Consider the following 17,337-nt stretch of genomic DNA (forward strand, 5'->3'; position numbering starts at 1 on the left):
TGCGACTCCAACTGGCCTTAAGTCGTTTGATGAAATGAAAGCGAAAACAGATATAATAATGGGGGAAAGAAACAACTACGGGACGCAGATAAACCCAACAAAAAGGACGGCGACAGCCCGGGCGGCCGCTAGCTGACGCTTACACCGATTTGACGCCATAACAACACCATCTCCTTCCTCTTCTTCCTCCTCCCCCTCCTCCTCTACATCGAAGAGATCCTCCTCCTGCCATCTCTTTTGCTTCTTCGTCCAATTGCTTTCCGTTCCATATAAGATTTGGCTCTCGTGATGCTTCGGAGCGTGCAGCGTCGGCCCTCCATCAAGGCCAACGCCATGAGACCCAAGCGCCCCGAACGCGACCCTTCCTCCTCCTCTGCTGGCGGCTCCACCGCAGCTCCCGGCCACGCGACCCCTGGGTGCGGTGACGTCGAGGACGAGGACCGCGCTCGCAAGAAGCGCAACCAACACCAGCCTGAGATGGAGATCGTCGTGGCCGAGGAGGAGCACGTGGAGGCGGAGGTCCGGGGAGCTGAGTCGCGGGGCCTCCGGCTACTCGGCCTCCTTCTCCGCTGCGCTGAGGCGGTGGCCGCGGACCAACTCGCGGAGGCCCGGGACCTGCTCCCGGAGATCTCGGAGCTGGCGTCCCCCTTCGGCTCCTCCCCCGAGCGCGTCGCGGCCTACTTCGCTGACGCACTGCGCGCCCGCATCGTGAGCTCCTTCCTGGGCGCTTACTCTCCGCTTGCTGCCGTGGCCGCCACCCAGCGACGCATCTCGCACGCCTTCAACTCCTACAACGCCATCTCCCCCCTCGTCAAGTTCTCCCACTTCACCGCCAACCAGGCCATCTTCGAGGCCCTCGACGGCGAGGACTGCGTCCATGTCGTGGACCTCGACATCATGCAGGGCCTCCAATGGCCGGGCCTCTTCCACATACTCGCCTCCCGCCCCGCCAAGCTCCGCTCCCTCCGCCTCACCGGCGTCGGTTCCTCCATCGAGCTACTCGAGGCCACCGGCCGCCGCCTCTCCGACTTCGCGGAGGCGCTCGGCCTCCCCTTCGAGTTCCACCCCTTGGAGGGCAAGATCGGGCACCTCGCCGACCCGGCCCCCCTTCTCGCCCCGCACCACCCTCGCGAGGCCACCGTCGTCCACTGGATGCACCACTGCCTCTACGACGTCACCGGCTCCGACGCCGGAACGGTGCGCCTGCTCCAGGCGCTCCGCCCCAAGCTGATCACCATCGTTGAGCAGGACCTCAGCCACGCGGGCGGCTTTCTGGGCCGCTTCGTCGAGGCGCTGCACTACTACTCCGCGCTCTTCGACGCTCTCGGCGACGGCGCCGGCGCCGACAGCGAGGAGCGCCACGCCGTCGAGCGGCAGCTACTAGCCGCCGAGATCAAAAACATCGTGGCCGTGGGCGGCCCGAAGCGGACGGGGGAGGTGAAGGTGGAGAGGTGGGGGGAGGAGCTCAGCAAAGCGGGGTTCCGTCGGGTGTCGCTGGCAGGCAGCCCGGCGGCGCAGGCCAACCTGCTGCTGGGCATGTTTCCATGGAAGGGATACACTCTCGTGGAGGAGCACGGATGCTTGAAGCTGGGCTGGAAGGACTTGTCCTTGCTCACCGCATCTGCTTGGCAACCTGCCGCCGACGACCACGACGTGGAAGCCGACAGGATCCCTCACATTTCATAGGACTGTGAGCTTCTCTCGTCTAACAGTCACCATGTTGTTCCTCTTTATATTAGGATGTGGGAAGGGTGAAGCTTCTTGATGATGAGTGAGGGTGGAGTTGGCAATAATGGCAGATCGCCTCTGGGATCTGCCATTTCATCGTTCTGGCCGTGGAATATGTACAGTGGAATGTGGATGCTGCAGCAGCCTGCAAGTTCGTTCACTGGAGAAGTGAGTCTAAGGAGATGTGCTTCCTTCCTTCTTCATCCTCCTGCGGCGGTGGCAGCTGCGGAGATAGGAATGGGAACAGGACATGCATTATTCTGGAGTGCCACGACAAGACTCACAGAGAGGTACACAAAAGAAGGGTTGAAAGGAATAGCAACATGGCTTTGTCCTGAGATGGCCCAATCATGGCTGGAAACTGGCAAGGCCACTGGCACTCTCTGGCGATGACTGTTGCAGCAATCACTGGACACGGGAATCTGCAATGGGATCCACTGTGGACATTGTTGGCGTAAGCTTATACGAATGCCCGGAGACAGTCTGAGAAGAAACATCGGAGTGCGAAAAATACAATACCGCATTAAGTGCGGACAGACATTTCTTCTCAGCTCTGTAACACTTATTGCGCTGCATCTTTTCCTCCTCCGCCTCCTCCTTCTCTTTGAGTTCTCTCTCTCTCTCGAACATTTCCAGATACTCTGACGTTCCCAAATAAGGTATGTCCATTATTCTTGTCTTTAACTATACTATCTTACGGAAGAATTACAAGAAGTTTTAGAGTTTAATTCCAACCTAAGATATTTTATTTTTTTATTATAAAAAAAATAAAAAAATTATACTATATTTTATATTGATTCATCAAGGAATATAAAAACCAAGGGTTCATCAAATCCGTCAGATATCTATTATATGCTTTTTAAAATTTACATATTTAGAAAATATAAAATCTATGTATTTTTTGGAACTCATATACTCCAATTATACTATTATATATTTTTAATATAATATATTTTTTTTTAAAATATTAAACTTATTGTTTGATCATTCGACGTGGTATGGTGATTCAATAAATTAATTAGTGACTTCATATTTTACGAGATTGATGTTCAATCCGATTCCGATAACTATGGTTACGACGATGTCGAAAAAAAAAAGAAAAGTTATTTAAGAAAAATCTCAGAATTTGTCGAACTATTCGTAGCAAATAGTTCGGATGAAAGATAGAATTACTTGGTGAGTGAGATGCGTGTTGCATGAAATCACACGGTGAGTGAGAGAGTGAATGGGTGAGTCAATCTCGACCGCAATGTCAGCAGCACAAGTTGAGCGGACGTCTCCATCTGCGACCTGCGGCCGCGGTGTCGTCCTCTCGCCGTGTCTCCCGCCATGTGCTGCGTCATATCGTCGAACACCTACGCAGCCCAATCATTCAGTCGTCGATGAGAGCCAGACCAGTTTGAACCAACCGCGCCCCGCCAGGAACCACGACACGGCTTTTCCCTATTGGATCCGATGCTGGGCCCGAGACCGGTCCCAGCGCAGCCCCAATCAGCAACCATCATGATGTAGGTGTCATTGGAATGAATACGACTCCTTGTACGCGTACCCACGATCCCTCCCCTACGACTTTTCACCCTCTCGTCTGGGTCCCTCGATCTGGGGGACCCATAGGTCGGGTTCCTCTTCGCGTGCGATATGGTAGTGGATGGGGTTCACCTCGACTCGACTCGACTCGTGATTTGATTAGATCATATGCATATCGAATTAAATACCTAATTATTTTCTATTTCAAGTATATATATATATATATATATATATATATATATATATATATAAGACATGAGAAACATTTCTAACGAAGATTAATTCAAGAATGAAAAAAAAAGATGAACTCTCTCCAATAAAATTAAACTACGATAAATTGGAGGATGGGCCAATAACTACTAAGTAAGAAAAATTGAGGAACAAAAACTTTCTTTCTCTTTTATTTTACTTTTATTTTTAATGCATTTTGTGTGAATGGTGAATAGATAGATAGGCTTTCCTTATCACAAACCACATGATTCTTGTGGTGGTACATAAGATGCATAGTTCATTATAAGAACATTGCAAAGTATCAAGTAAAAACTCTTTTTACAAGTGGATATTTACTTTTATGGGTATAAAGGAGACATTATCTATAAACCCCACTCATTACATTTACATAAACAAAATCATAAAAAAAATTGAAAATAAACACACAAGACGATATGCTTTTTCCACAAAACCAATCAAAATAGGCACTTCAATTAAAGACTCTTCTCTTTTGTGCTTTTGGAGGTCAAATATATCATAATTTGAGTCATGAAAATAATCTATCTATTTTACAATGGCAAAATTACGCTGAGAAAGACATACATTTATTTAAAAATATTTAATTGATAATTTTAGAAAATAATATTTAGGTCTTGGAAGGATTTTATATTTATAAAAATTTTGTTTGAAGAAATTATTTTTGAAGATTAAAAAGATTATTTTTTTTATCACAAAGCTAATCAAGATGGATACTCTATTCAAGAACTCATCATTTTTATATTGAGATCTTTTTTGAGTTAGATGATCATAGTTTGAGTTATGAAAATAATCTATTTATTTTACGATGGTAAAATTATATTGAGCTCGACATAGATTTATAAACAAAATTTGATGAACAATATTTTGTAAATTTGCAAAATCTTTGGTTTGAAGAAATTTACTTTTGAAAATTATGAAATGAGTGCTTTGCATTTTAGGGTCTTAAATAGTGTGATAAGGAAAAAAAAAATATGTTGAGAGCTTTTAGGACCTTTTTCTTCAAGAAATATAAATAGGCTGAATATAAATTTCAAAGGTCCAACACGATTTTAGACTTGATATGATTTAATCCAAATTATCTTATATTATGATTATTAATTTCATTTGAGAATTTTTCTAAGATGACGAATATGTAATTATTAATTTAATTTTAGAGAAAATATTAATTATGTGAATTTATTTATTTTTTGTTGAAATTAGAGCATATATTTCTTTTTTCCTTTTCGTAATTTCGTGCATATTATGTGAATTAATGTCCGTTACTCCCCCACCAAGTGTTCGACGAACGCAGTGCATTCGCTGCCAGGCGTGGGCGATCGGCTCTCATGTCTCCGTCGCCGCCTCAGCTCGTCCACCACAGAGCCGCTCTCCTCGCCTCGCCTCTGAATGCCGCCTTTAGCTTCAACATCGTCGGAGCTCCTGGCCCTGCTCGGAGGAGGGCTCACAGGCGGCTGTTCACTGCAATTAGCGCCATGGGTGGGGAAGAAACCCGGTTCGAGGTCGACCCCAGCAAGGCCCGGGAAGCATTGCAGCGGCTCGACCAGCAGCTCGAGTCCCTCGCGCAGCAGGAAGCCCTCCCGAAGAAGAAGCGGCCCTCTCCTCCTCCTTTAGGTACGCCTCCTAATTTCTCTAGGTCATATTTGTAGTTTCCATTCGCTGTTTCATTGCTTTAACGCTTCAAATTGCATGGAGTAATCTGTGGTTTTGGATGAATTATATCATGTTTTTTGGTCAATTGCGATGTTCACCTTTGTTCTTGTGTAGTAGTAAGACCAGAGAAAGGGGGCATTGGGTATGTCTCCAAAAGCTGCAGAAGGAGATGAAAATCTCTGTGAATGAGACATATCAATTTGTGTATAAGGAATTAACGATAAGCTTGTTGACTGTTAATCTTGAAATTGATTTTGCATGGTTGAATTGTGCAGCAAATTCTATAACAACAGTGATAAGGAAACAAAGAAAGAAATTTAAAAGGAGAATAATGAAAGAGATTGAAGGATAAGAAAGGAAGGAGGGAGGAAGGGAGAGAGATGAATGTATTCATTTTGTTTGTCCTGGAAAGCAACACAGATGAGATGAATGCATTTTTTAAGGAAAATCTTAAATCAATATGGATATAAATTGAATGGCTGAAAATAAGTGCAAGCTATCAATACATGACAGGATCTGATCTCTTCAGGAGGCTGAATTTCTCATAGTAGTACAAACTAGTGGGTTCTGATTTCAGTTGCTACTTCTGCATCTTGAGATAATAACAAGAGGATTTCTTTAGGAGACATGGAATGGCAAAACTATTTAAGGAAGTCAAGGCCTAAATTGCATATAGAGTTGATTGCATATTATAAATGCCAAAATGATAAAGATAGGATATAGAAGCTAAGGGATCGCTCAACTATCTGAAATGCATTCATCATAAATGAATGTAGTTCGATTGTATCTAAATGATTATGGAAGATCTTGATATATTTTCTCGATCGCCTAATTGCATATCCCTAATTGTTTCATTATCATTGGTCATCAGAAATTAGTTAGACTGGTCACTGCCGAAATAAGGGGATATAGTCTAAGATCATTTGAAAATTATAAATGCACCAATGGCATGAGGTGAATAAATTGAAAACAAAGGTGCTGAGAGGGGAAGAAGAAGACCGAAGAGAATCCAATTACAAATGATAAGAGAGGTATGAGGGGAATTGTTGCATGACGCTGCTGTTATTAGTGTTCAATGGTGAATAGGGTTCATGTAGTTGTCGTTAAATTGTTGATAACAACTTTTTCTAATTGTTGTTATTGTTTATAGACTCTATATTCGTGAGGACACAAAAAATAAGGATTTGGGTGGAAGTCTATACTTGCAAAGAAATTATTTTGAAGTACCATATGCTACAAGTCATGATTCTACCATGTCATATTTAATGGAATGATTGTTTTGTTAGAAGAAATAGAACCATCTAAAATAAGGTGATGCAAATAGTAAGTGTTTCCCTTTTGTACGATCCACTTCTATGACAGGATACGATGTGGAACTAATAATGAAATTCCAATATAGCCAATTAGGTGTTCGGTTACATTTAGTTTCCTGGATTACAATTTCATGCACTACATGTTAGTGGTATTATAACATATTTCAATTTCTTATTCACCTTTAACAACAATTTACGTAAATGAAATTGCAGAGCCTATTCTAGACAGAGATCTGATAACCGGCAAGAGGACTGATGATATGCCAGAAGTGTCAGGATCTTATCTTGCATATACTGCCGTTGCACTTGTCCTACTTACGGTTCTGAACAACATCTTGTTCAATGTGTTCATAAAACCATCTGTCGATGGAAACGAGCAAGTTTCAAAAATAGAAAGAGTACCTCTAAGTGAACCCACAGAGCAGCTTGTGCCGAAGCTAGTGGACTAAAGGTGAGTTACATTATCATCTAGCAAGTATGCATCATATCAATAAGATTATAGTCTTACCAATACCACATGAATTTCCTCACTGAGACTGTTTTGACATGGATTCCATGTTCTATTGATGTCTCGAATTGCTGCCTTTTTCTTGAGGCTCTTTGGTCTCTGATTTGAATGGTCGATACACTGATGGTTGCTTTTCTTTAGATGCATCATGGAGTAAAGTTTATTGTATAAAAACACTTAACATAATCTACAAAGTCCATTGCAATTTACTTAGAAGATGACTAAAAGTCCAATGTTCTCTTTTAGTGTATGCCTTCCATCTGTTAGAGGTTATTGGTTTTGAGAATAGATGATCACACTCCTATTTTTGTTTTCCTATCTCTTCTTCTGACATTTGTAGAGGAAAGAAGAGAGTATGTTTGTTGTGGTCGCTAATAATTGGTCCATGTTGTAGTCAAAATATTCTTTTGTAATTTGCAGGTAATTAATTAGGAGTTTGATGCATACTCGTTTGTTTTCATTATTGAGATGCAGTGTATTCAGCAATCTACTCTGACACTTTAACTGGCTTTAGATGATATCATGGTCCGTAAACTAAGGTCTATGGGTGATGTCATGTCCTGGTTATGACAACATGACTGGACCTTTGAGGGTTAGATTTGATCTTTTAGATTGACAGAAATGTGAAGAATGAACAGAGTCGAATATTTTGGTGGACTTCACCATATTGATCATGTTTTTATGTATGATCACCAGTGGATGAACATGGGATCATTCTGATGGTGGCATCATAAAGCTTTCTTCGATAGAGATGGATAAATTACTGCAACTCTCCCTGTCAGTCCTATCCCCGTGCCGGCTTTTTGATTCGTGTTCGTGTCCACGGTAGACCCATACGTTCCTTCCTGTCCTCTTAACCGTAGTGGGTGGAGAAACAGGCATTTTAACATATCTACCCCCCCCTTTGCAAAGTTTAGAAATAATAAGCTTAGAAATAATATGGTAAAAAAAAAAATTAAATCGACATTTTATTAACATTTAAATGATATTTAATGATGGATTAATTATAAGAACACGTACATAAGCTTTTAAAAATTTTAAATTTTTTAGCATGTATGTGACGAATACTAAATTCTAGTGTCTTAGCAATTACAAAAAATAATGGCCAATTACAAATTAGCTGTAGGGTAAATGAATATTGCAAGAAAAAAAACATATACCTCGTTCCTGTTGATTTATGTTGTATGAAGGGCCATCAGATTCTCCGGGAAAGAATAAATGGTGACATGAAAATAGCCACTCAAGTGCCGAATCACCATCGTTTACACGTTATGGTTGGCAGATCCAAGTAGTCTTATCTTCCTCCTCTGGGATTTCATTAATGGATAGTTCCAAGCTTGGCTTGCTCATCATCATCTTGTTCCACTCATTTTCGACCCGAAAGAAGATCCACTGAAACCGCCGCATTATTTCCAAAGCAGTAATCGTAAAAACTGTCAAATGGTTGTGCCGAAGATGAGCTGAAAGTTTGTAAGTCCACGTGCACCTAAGTATTAAGTTGCTTCCTATCACCCAATAATAGACCTGCAATTGCACACATAGGCTTAGCAACAATGACATTGTGGTCAGGAATTGTTAGAGACTCCCAAGTATATACCCATATTCGCCCATAGAAAAGGTTTGTGCAGATATGTGGATTTTTAAACTTGAAAATACGAGAGAATGCACTGCAAGGGAAGAGATAGATCAATACAACAAAAAATAATTTTAATCGTAGCTCAAAAAAGCTTCAGAAGATGCAGAAAAGCTGGCACATACCTCAGATCCCAGTCTCGAGTGACATCCCAATAAAATGAATATAATGAGTTTATGACACTAGAAATAAGCCAAAGAGGGTGGTAGAAATTAGTCCAACTGAGTGGGAGAACATGATACTTAAGAGCCGAAAGAAAAATCACGGAACCGCAGTTGAATATTTTAAAGCTGAAACGAGAGAAGATATCATGTGAGCAATTAAGAAAAAAAAGTGAGAAGAGGCTAGATAATCCAGTATATTAAGACAAAACATTCAAGCATTTAAAGCAACTGTTCAGAAGTAAGAAAAGGAGAAAACGATTAAATCTAGTAAAGCTAAGGGTAATGAGAATCTTGAGATGAAGGGTGGTTGTCATGAGTTTGGATCAGTTCATTAGTGTGACTCTTGTGGGCCTAAAACTTGGTCAATAAAATATATGATCATGGATAAGGTGTAGGCTGATCTTGGTCTGTGTCTTCAAGCACTAGATCACAAGTTCTTGAAAATAACTTCATCTAAAGAATAATGAAATACATCTTGGATAAGTTGGGAGTTGGGACAAACCTTTGCTACCCCCGAGTCAGAATACCCAGAAAAAAGCTGAAGAATTAGAAAAGTATGCCGAGTTAGAACTCAAACCAAAGATGAAACACTCTCAGTTATCATTGACCATTCAAGGCAACCATTTTTCATTCATCTCCTATATTCAAAAGAATTTGCATGTAGAATTATTACTCTATAATTTACTTCATTTACAAAAATGTACATGCTTTTGTTGTTGCCGATTTAAAAGACATTAGTTATGCTTGTCATTGCACATCACAATGCAGACCTAAAAAGTTATTATGATATCAAAAATTAAAATTTTAGTGAACAATAAGGGAAACGTGTATGGTAGGTGTGTTCTTTATGGGTAAATATAGCCATAACTTATCTAAGTTTTACTATCTGATTTACCCAAGTCGATCTTTTGCAGTTGGTAATTGAATTATGAAACAACTATGAATCTAGAACACTGAGCCATGGAACAGTTATTAGTGGTTATCACATTAGCTAAATTATTAGAACTTGTTATTATAAAGCATAACAACAGAATGCATAAAGGTAAAAAAAAAAAAGGGATCAAAAGAAAAAAAAAAAAAAGAACATGAACAGATATGCGGTCAGGATCAAAATATCATTTAATCATACAAAGACATTGTAACCCTTTGAGCAACTAAATAATACATATCAAGCATCAGAATATTATATTTTATTTTGACCTAATAACTATAAGCTTGCAGTTTGCATCATAAATAGAAATGGTAAAGCTTACTAAAAAATAAGCTAAAGCATTAAATGTATACTTTTACCATTAAAAAGACATGTTCTTTCTTTAATATCCTTGTACTGTCGTAAGCATTGGAAAAAACGGCACACATAGGGAAAGACAAGCACTACAGGAATTACAACAGAGTGGCTGCCACATACAGAATCAGCTTCAAACCAAGCTATTGTTGCAACCTGAAAATTGATGAATCCATATAAAGGCTGTTATTGATGAAAAGAGAGAATTTGTGGTTGCAGACATCAGTAGAGCTTAATTATTGCAGCAATAAGGCAGCAACTAAAATTGCTTCCTAAGCACATAGCACATTGTTACACTTTTTCATTTATTGTGGAAAGCGATTAAATTGCAATTTGTAGTTTTGAAATTATTTAGGTGATGGTAAACTTAGCTTGTAAAATCTTCAACCTAACGAACATCGCTAATAATGATTTAATTCATTTCTCAAAGTACTATAACCTGTACGTATCCAAATTATACATGTTCAATGACAACAACACGACATAAATCACACTGGGTATAATTTCTGTGGTAGTGTATTGTATTGTCTAAACTGCAACATGTGATACTCAGGTCACTATCGAACAAAGGAATCAAATAAACAGTCAATCAGTCAAATTCCTTCAAATGTTAAAGAAGAATGCCCATCAACAGATACGACAAGTCTATGTAAAAGTTCATACAATCTAGAAGCCAATAAAGAAAATCATGTTGAAAACTTTGATAACCAATAAAATGTGATTGCTTGTCTCAGGGGGTGTATGTGCAGAGAGGTGGACTTAAAATTCTATAGAAATTAAAATTTTGGCTAAAGAAAGTGAAATCTAGCAAAATATAGAAGAAGCATGTTGCAAACATTTGACGAGTACTTGTCTTGGAAGTTATATAAAAAAGAGATCGATTTAATACTTCTGTACTAACCTGCCGGCTAAACATCCGACAAACTGACCGCTCCAAATCTGAGAATACCTAGAAAGAAACCAATAATTACAGTAGTGAAAATTTAAGATACAACAGGAGAATTAATGTTTGGCAAAACACTGAAGCATGCACGTCTCCTTAGTTTTATGAATTATCACATGATAATCAGATTTAGTAGAGGATATCTGCATGGAATGAACTTGTTGATTGGTTTGATCTTGCGGAGGAAATGACAGCTATGGAAAAATATTACAGTACAAGTTTGACTCATAGACCCATGAACAAAGATCACAAGGATTAAAAAACTGGTCAAGACCCAAAGACGAGTGATATTGACCAGGTCAATCAAGTAAAGGAATTGCAAAATATAGCTCGATACCAGTACATGTGCCAGCCAATTTTTATATATAATTATCTTATTTAATTATACTAAGACAAGTGGTATAATGCCTAGTATACAGGTACCAAACAGGGTACCATACTGGTCCACTAGGTTACAGAAACTGGTATCACATCTTCGTTCGCATCCTTGACAGATGATAGTGACAATCAAAACATCCAAGTCGGCAAACTTGGAGAGCATGTTGGTTCTCTCTTTCGGTTCGAACAAGTGATACAACACCAATTCATAGCATAAAGAAGCACCATACACAATCTTCTATCTAGGAAATTGTTTAACAGATAAATGATAACTAATTTAAATGACGAAAACTATTAAATTAAATACCTTTGACATTGATGTCATGATATCTGCCAAGAAGAAATCAGAAAATGTGATTGCCTGCATTCGAATGGAAAATAAAAGCTTAATTTTGTGAAAATAAATCTTTGAAACATTTTGAAAACATCTAAAGAAAATTACGTATAAGAATCCAAAGTGTCTCTCAACGTGCAGCCATAATCTAGAAACTTAGAATATGCTCAGTTATCATTATGTGACAAACTTCGACAAATTGGGCCATTCATGAAGTCGATAGTAAAAGAACATCAAATTGTGGACACTGGAAATCAAAGCTTCAAAATTCATGCAAACAAAAAAAGTTAACCAAAATGCTTATACCTTCAACTCTTTCTAACAATGAAATATGATGATCTGAGTTAAAACTGTCTCATGGACGATGTGGATAAAGCCTAATTTTCTTGCAAGTTGGGTAGCTATAATTATCATGTCAACTCTGCATAAAGTTGGTTCAGAGTATAAGAATTAACACTTGCCTGCAATGGGAGTATTATGCGCCATACAGTCCTTAACAAGTAGTAGCGGGATGGCAAGTAAAAGATTTCAAAGGGGAATATGAGAACCATTAGAATGGCAGCATAAAGAATAACCTGCAGTTCAAACAAAAAGCTTAGAACAATTCAACAACATTACAATGAAAAAAGAAAAATCAGAATGCATCACACATGATTGTTCACTAGACAAAAATTACAAGCATAAAATGAGGAATTTAAATTAAACACAAGTTATTAACACTTGAGTTCCTTGTAAGATGCATAAATTACATAAACGAGAAGTGCATATAACTATTACATGTTCTCAGTAAAAGGAAAGGAACACATTAATGTAGATCCCAATCATATTAATCAATTAGATCACTGAAAATTTTGAACATCTGTCAAAGTAAGTGAAATGCACCAAAAAACACATTTAATGGCCATAACAGCATAGCTCAAAACTTTTACATTTCATAATATGCAACCTGAAACACATTTATCGATGTTGGAAAACATCTGGAGGTATGGAAAAACTAACTTTATCATCTGACTTGGACCAATACATGTTGGTTTGTACTGATTGATATAATCAAAATTTTAAAACTTGGTCAATATATGTTCTATTGTAATTTTAGAAACAATAGGTGTAAACATTATGTGCAACTTGCAAGTACGCCTTAAATTATTACGAACAAGGAAACAGATCAGACACCATATATTTGTAATACACATTACAACGTAAAAACATAAGCACTAAAAAATAATTTAGAGGGGGACTGATATTATACTGGTTGAGATGCAGCTAGTGATACTTCACCATGTGAATACAAATAGAGATAAGCTGCCATACTAGTAGGAACTATGATGGTCATCCAGGTTGCACACTGTAAACATTATAAAGAATTCAGTTAGCATTAGCTACTTACATAGTCTAATATGTCAGACTCTAAATGAATCGAGAAAACAAACAAACAAATAAATCTATTCTTAAATCAAAATTACATCTATCCTCAACTATCCAGATTACATGTGTGTCTAAAACACTAACAAGGGTGATTATATAAGTGTAAAACTTAATATCCTAAACAAATGACGTACTTTGTGGGAAAATGATATTTGGCATAAAAGGAATTATAGAAATAACATTATAACATAACGAAAAAAAAGGGTCCAAGATATGGGGGATCAACCCCCCAGTCACATCACTGCCGAGTACCATTAATGTCACATTGAGAGATGTTCGGAGCTAGAGATGTTAGCATGGTAATTAGCATCACCAGAAATGAAACACATGGCAGTTGAAAACTTTCTTTAAAAACTCGGCACCAAACTCAAGCAGCAGGCAAAATGTCCATCAACATCAGAAAAGCATATGGAACCAGAGAGAAATAACCTGAAGAGCATGTACTTTAAATCAGCCTCCACAAAGATGGGGTCTGATATTTAAATCAGAGACAGAAAAGTGTTTTGGCATCTATTATACTGCTTTGACTATTGATGAAATATATTGGAGATGCCATATTATGCACCAGTTTATTCCACATCTTGATATTTCCATGAAAACTAGTAAATATGCCTCCTTTCCAGTTGATTTCACAGAAATGATAACATATATTCAGCTATTTTTAATCCGAAGTCGACCCAGATTGCTTCTGGAACATGAAGAGATTTGCCTCTATTGCATGATTGCATGAATAAAACAAAAAATGCACCCCATGGAATGTGGAAAGCTTAATATAGAGGAGGTGGTTTTACAGAGCTAACTGGTAACATGGAGTATACAGAACTGGATCCAAATTTCCAATATATTCACAATGAAAATATACTAATAGCTACCGAATGGACCACATGATCCCAGCAGGCATGCATGGACATATTTATTTGCACATATTAGCAAGCATTGCATACCCACTCATGTCACAGAGGAGATAGCATGTGGTTACAATTTTACATAAAACATTTAAAGTGAAGATACCAATAGTGGTGTTACTTTGATACTTTGAAGATGATATGCTTTTGGAGGACCATTAGTATGAGACGAGCCATATGATGAAGAAATGATGAAGGAAACATGTAATACCTTCCATATCTCCCGATATGTGAGATGAGTGTGGTCAAGATCAAATACTTTAGCATAGTTAACAGAAGATTGAGAAAAACCCATAGATTTACTCCCCACAGCCAAACCATCAATGTCTGTAATATTAAATTAAGAATATTAGAACAAAAAAGCAAATAGGGGATCAGAGAACAATGGATCAAAAAATATCAGGTTTGGGAATAAATGAGTTACCCAACCATGACAATACTCACGACAAGAAGAAGTGGATTAAAATATAAAAATGCCTCATAAAGAAACAGATGTCGTTTATCTGTATTCATTTGCATTACAGAGTCCCAGCCTATCTGCAAAGAATATATGTGAATTATATACCTGAAATCTGTCTTAGGCACTTATGCATACCTGTCCAATATACTATATGTCCAATTAAGATTAAGAACTAACCTTACAACAGCTGATGCCCCACATAAGAAACAATAAAACCTGAAAATGTTCTTAAGTTAGTATACATATAATTTAATTAATGAACTTCACTTCTACAGCACTTCAAAACAAGTATCTAATATGAAAAAATTGCCTGTATCTATTGGTCCTTAATGGTGGTACATCAGCAAAATGGCCAAAACACCAGTGCCTAGAAATTAATTCCCTTCTAAAACAAACCAGTCTAGGACAGTCCATATTTAAGTGAGATGGGGTCAGGATTTTGAGTGCTGGGTCATATTTTTATGATAGCTTCAGATCTCAAAATAATTAGGGGATTGAACAAAACTGGAGGACACAAACATACCAGGTAAGGTTGCTGATTTTTTTTTTTTTTTTTTCTGATTGTTTGTATAGTTTTAGCAATCTCAAAATGATCAAGCTAAATCAAGAACAGTTAAGTTATTCAATTAAAATAAGAGAAAAATGAGAATATAAATATATTGTTGTAAAAATCAGATTACCATTTTAAAGGAACTCATCTTCATACTATGAAGAATAAAAAAAAGGAAAAAGGAACAAGTATACAGAAAAAAAAAAAATTTGGTGATGGGATCATTGCAACGCTAGAAGCTGCCATGCTGGGACTCTTCAACTCATTTACCTTTGTCGGAAAAAGTAAGCCTAAGTCATTGGCAACTCCAGGTTCAGTGGAATCTGAAAAATGAAAGTTAGGTTTGTGACGTGGACATCAAATTACGTCCAGAAACTTGAGTAAAGCAAAGGAAATGGCTGGATATTGATTTTCTTTTACCCTGGTCTGTAAAAATAGGCTTGCTACCAGCTCGACGAAGATGAGGGCTAGTAGCAGATGGTAAAGGAACTTCATACATAAGTTAAGCTAGTGCAGGTCATAGACAGTGATCGTGATCACTGCCTATGACGACCTGCAAACAAGGAAGCATACTGTCATTTAGTTAGTCAGCACAGCCATTTTGCAGGTTCCTAGATACAAATCCTGTCATTAGAAATCAATTTTCTGCATTTCATGTAGATTCTATCAGTAGACTAAGGACACATGGTGCAATCATAAAGACTCAATTTGTCATACCACACACCAGAAACAACAAAATCACTTGACAGTAACTAAAGGATGCACTTTTGAGCAATAAATATATCTTAATATGACAGAATTGAATATTGCAGACTAAAGTTGTTTTGCTCTAAGCAAATTGAGCTTCTCTAAATGGATATATCCACACATTCTAGCTTTAGCAAAAGCGATGTTCCTCTTTGATAAGAGGCCCATGTAAAAACTCAGTAAGCAGCTTTGTCTCTAAAAGACCAGGCCTCCACTAAATACATATTCTCGCGTCCTTTTATCGTTTGATTAGTAAATATATGATGTTCATCTCTTAAAAACTACAAGAAAATTGAAAGAAAAGTTGACGGGCTTAAGTCTACGGCTGCTCATAGGACTGCAAGAAACTTAGACTGTATCGGCCCCGATCCGTCCCCAGTTCAACTGTTAACGTGATCTGGGGTCAGATCAGGCGGATTGGCATCCGATTAACCAACATTCAGAATTCTGACCCAAAACTGTTCGAGCAAGAAAGATCATAACAAAGGGGGACGTATCGAGTATGCATGTCGCGTCCAAATGCCCATCAGATTTAGAACAGAGTTGAACGAGACGAACGACTTCTTCACATCAGAACAGTGATCGTGGCATTTCGAATAAATAGTACCAAGTCTCTCCAGGGCATCGGAGTCAGAGAGGACGAAACAACCATTTATGCGTCACGAGAGAAAGGTCCTACCACAGACAAGAGGCGAGATCCGGGGGGCCTATGGCGTGAGGCGTAGAAAAAGACCAGCGACAGGCTTGAGGTGGAGCGCCCTGAGGCGCGGGAAGGTGGCGTGAGGTTAGGGTGATCTTCCCCGGGGCGATGATCTTGACCGAGCGATCCCTCCGCTCTGCCGTGATCACCAACCCCCCCGAAGGAAACCAGGCTATCGACTGGCGTCAAAACTGCAGTAACGCAGATGCGATCATGAAGAGAAGATGAGAAGAGATGCGAAGGTCAGGAAGAAGACGGGGAGCGGCGGGAGGCTGCCATCTTCCCGGGCAAGAAATCGAGACGGCTTTACGTCCCAAATTGTATTTGTTGCTTTTACATTAATTGGGAAGGTTAGATTACGTTAGAAAATATTTATAATTTGAGTATTTTTCGGTATACTGATTTTATTTTTTTTTCAAATAATATCTCTAATTTAATTTTTTTTTACTTATTATAATATCATCACCACAATAAAAAAATTATAAAGTCTAAAAATATTATAAATAAACTAAATTAAATCAAAACATAAAACCATTTGATATATAATACTATCATTCAAGTAGTTATTTATAATAATTAGTAATAATATCATCTAAATAAAAATAAAACATTGACTTGTTATAGTATTTTTTATCACCAAAATAAAGATATTATAAAATCTCATCAAAAATATTATAAATAATCTAAATATACTCTAAAAATATGACATCATAATGTTCTATAAACAATGACAACCAAGGAGAAAATAATATTATAAATATTAATGAAAAATACTCTAAATGAGTCAAGTGAAAATATTGTAATAATTTATTAACTAGTAAAAAAATATGTAGAAAAT

General features: G+C 38.3%; 2 protein-coding genes and 1 pseudogene across 2 annotated transcripts; 2 read left to right on the forward strand and 1 right to left on the reverse strand.

Annotated features, from left to right (window-relative positions):
* Nucleotides 1-102: 102 nt before the first annotated feature.
* Nucleotides 103-2,316, forward strand: LOC103982895 (scarecrow-like protein 23). Its single transcript, XM_009399962.3, has one exon. The coding sequence runs from the start codon at nucleotides 289-291 to the stop codon at nucleotides 1,684-1,686; it is 1,398 nt and encodes a 465-aa protein (XP_009398237.2). The 5' UTR covers nucleotides 103-288; the 3' UTR covers nucleotides 1,687-2,316.
* A 2,436-nt stretch (nucleotides 2,317-4,752) lies between these two features.
* On the forward strand, nucleotides 4,753-7,061 carry LOC135665895 (uncharacterized). The gene is made up of 2 exons (XM_065177428.1): nucleotides 4,753-5,115; nucleotides 6,681-7,061. The coding sequence occupies exons 1-2, from the start codon at nucleotides 4,830-4,832 to the stop codon at nucleotides 6,914-6,916; spliced, it is 522 nt and encodes a 173-aa protein (XP_065033500.1). The 5' UTR covers nucleotides 4,753-4,829; the 3' UTR covers nucleotides 6,917-7,061.
* A 65-nt stretch (nucleotides 7,062-7,126) lies between these two features.
* LOC103982894 (uncharacterized) lies at nucleotides 7,127-16,915 on the reverse strand (annotated as a pseudogene).
* Nucleotides 16,916-17,337: the final 422 nt, after the last annotated feature.

This window comes from Musa acuminata, chromosome BXJ1-4, assembly GCF_036884655.1.
Source record: "Musa acuminata AAA Group cultivar baxijiao chromosome BXJ1-4, Cavendish_Baxijiao_AAA, whole genome shotgun sequence".
Classification (NCBI taxonomy): domain Eukaryota; kingdom Viridiplantae; phylum Streptophyta; class Magnoliopsida; order Zingiberales; family Musaceae; genus Musa; species Musa acuminata.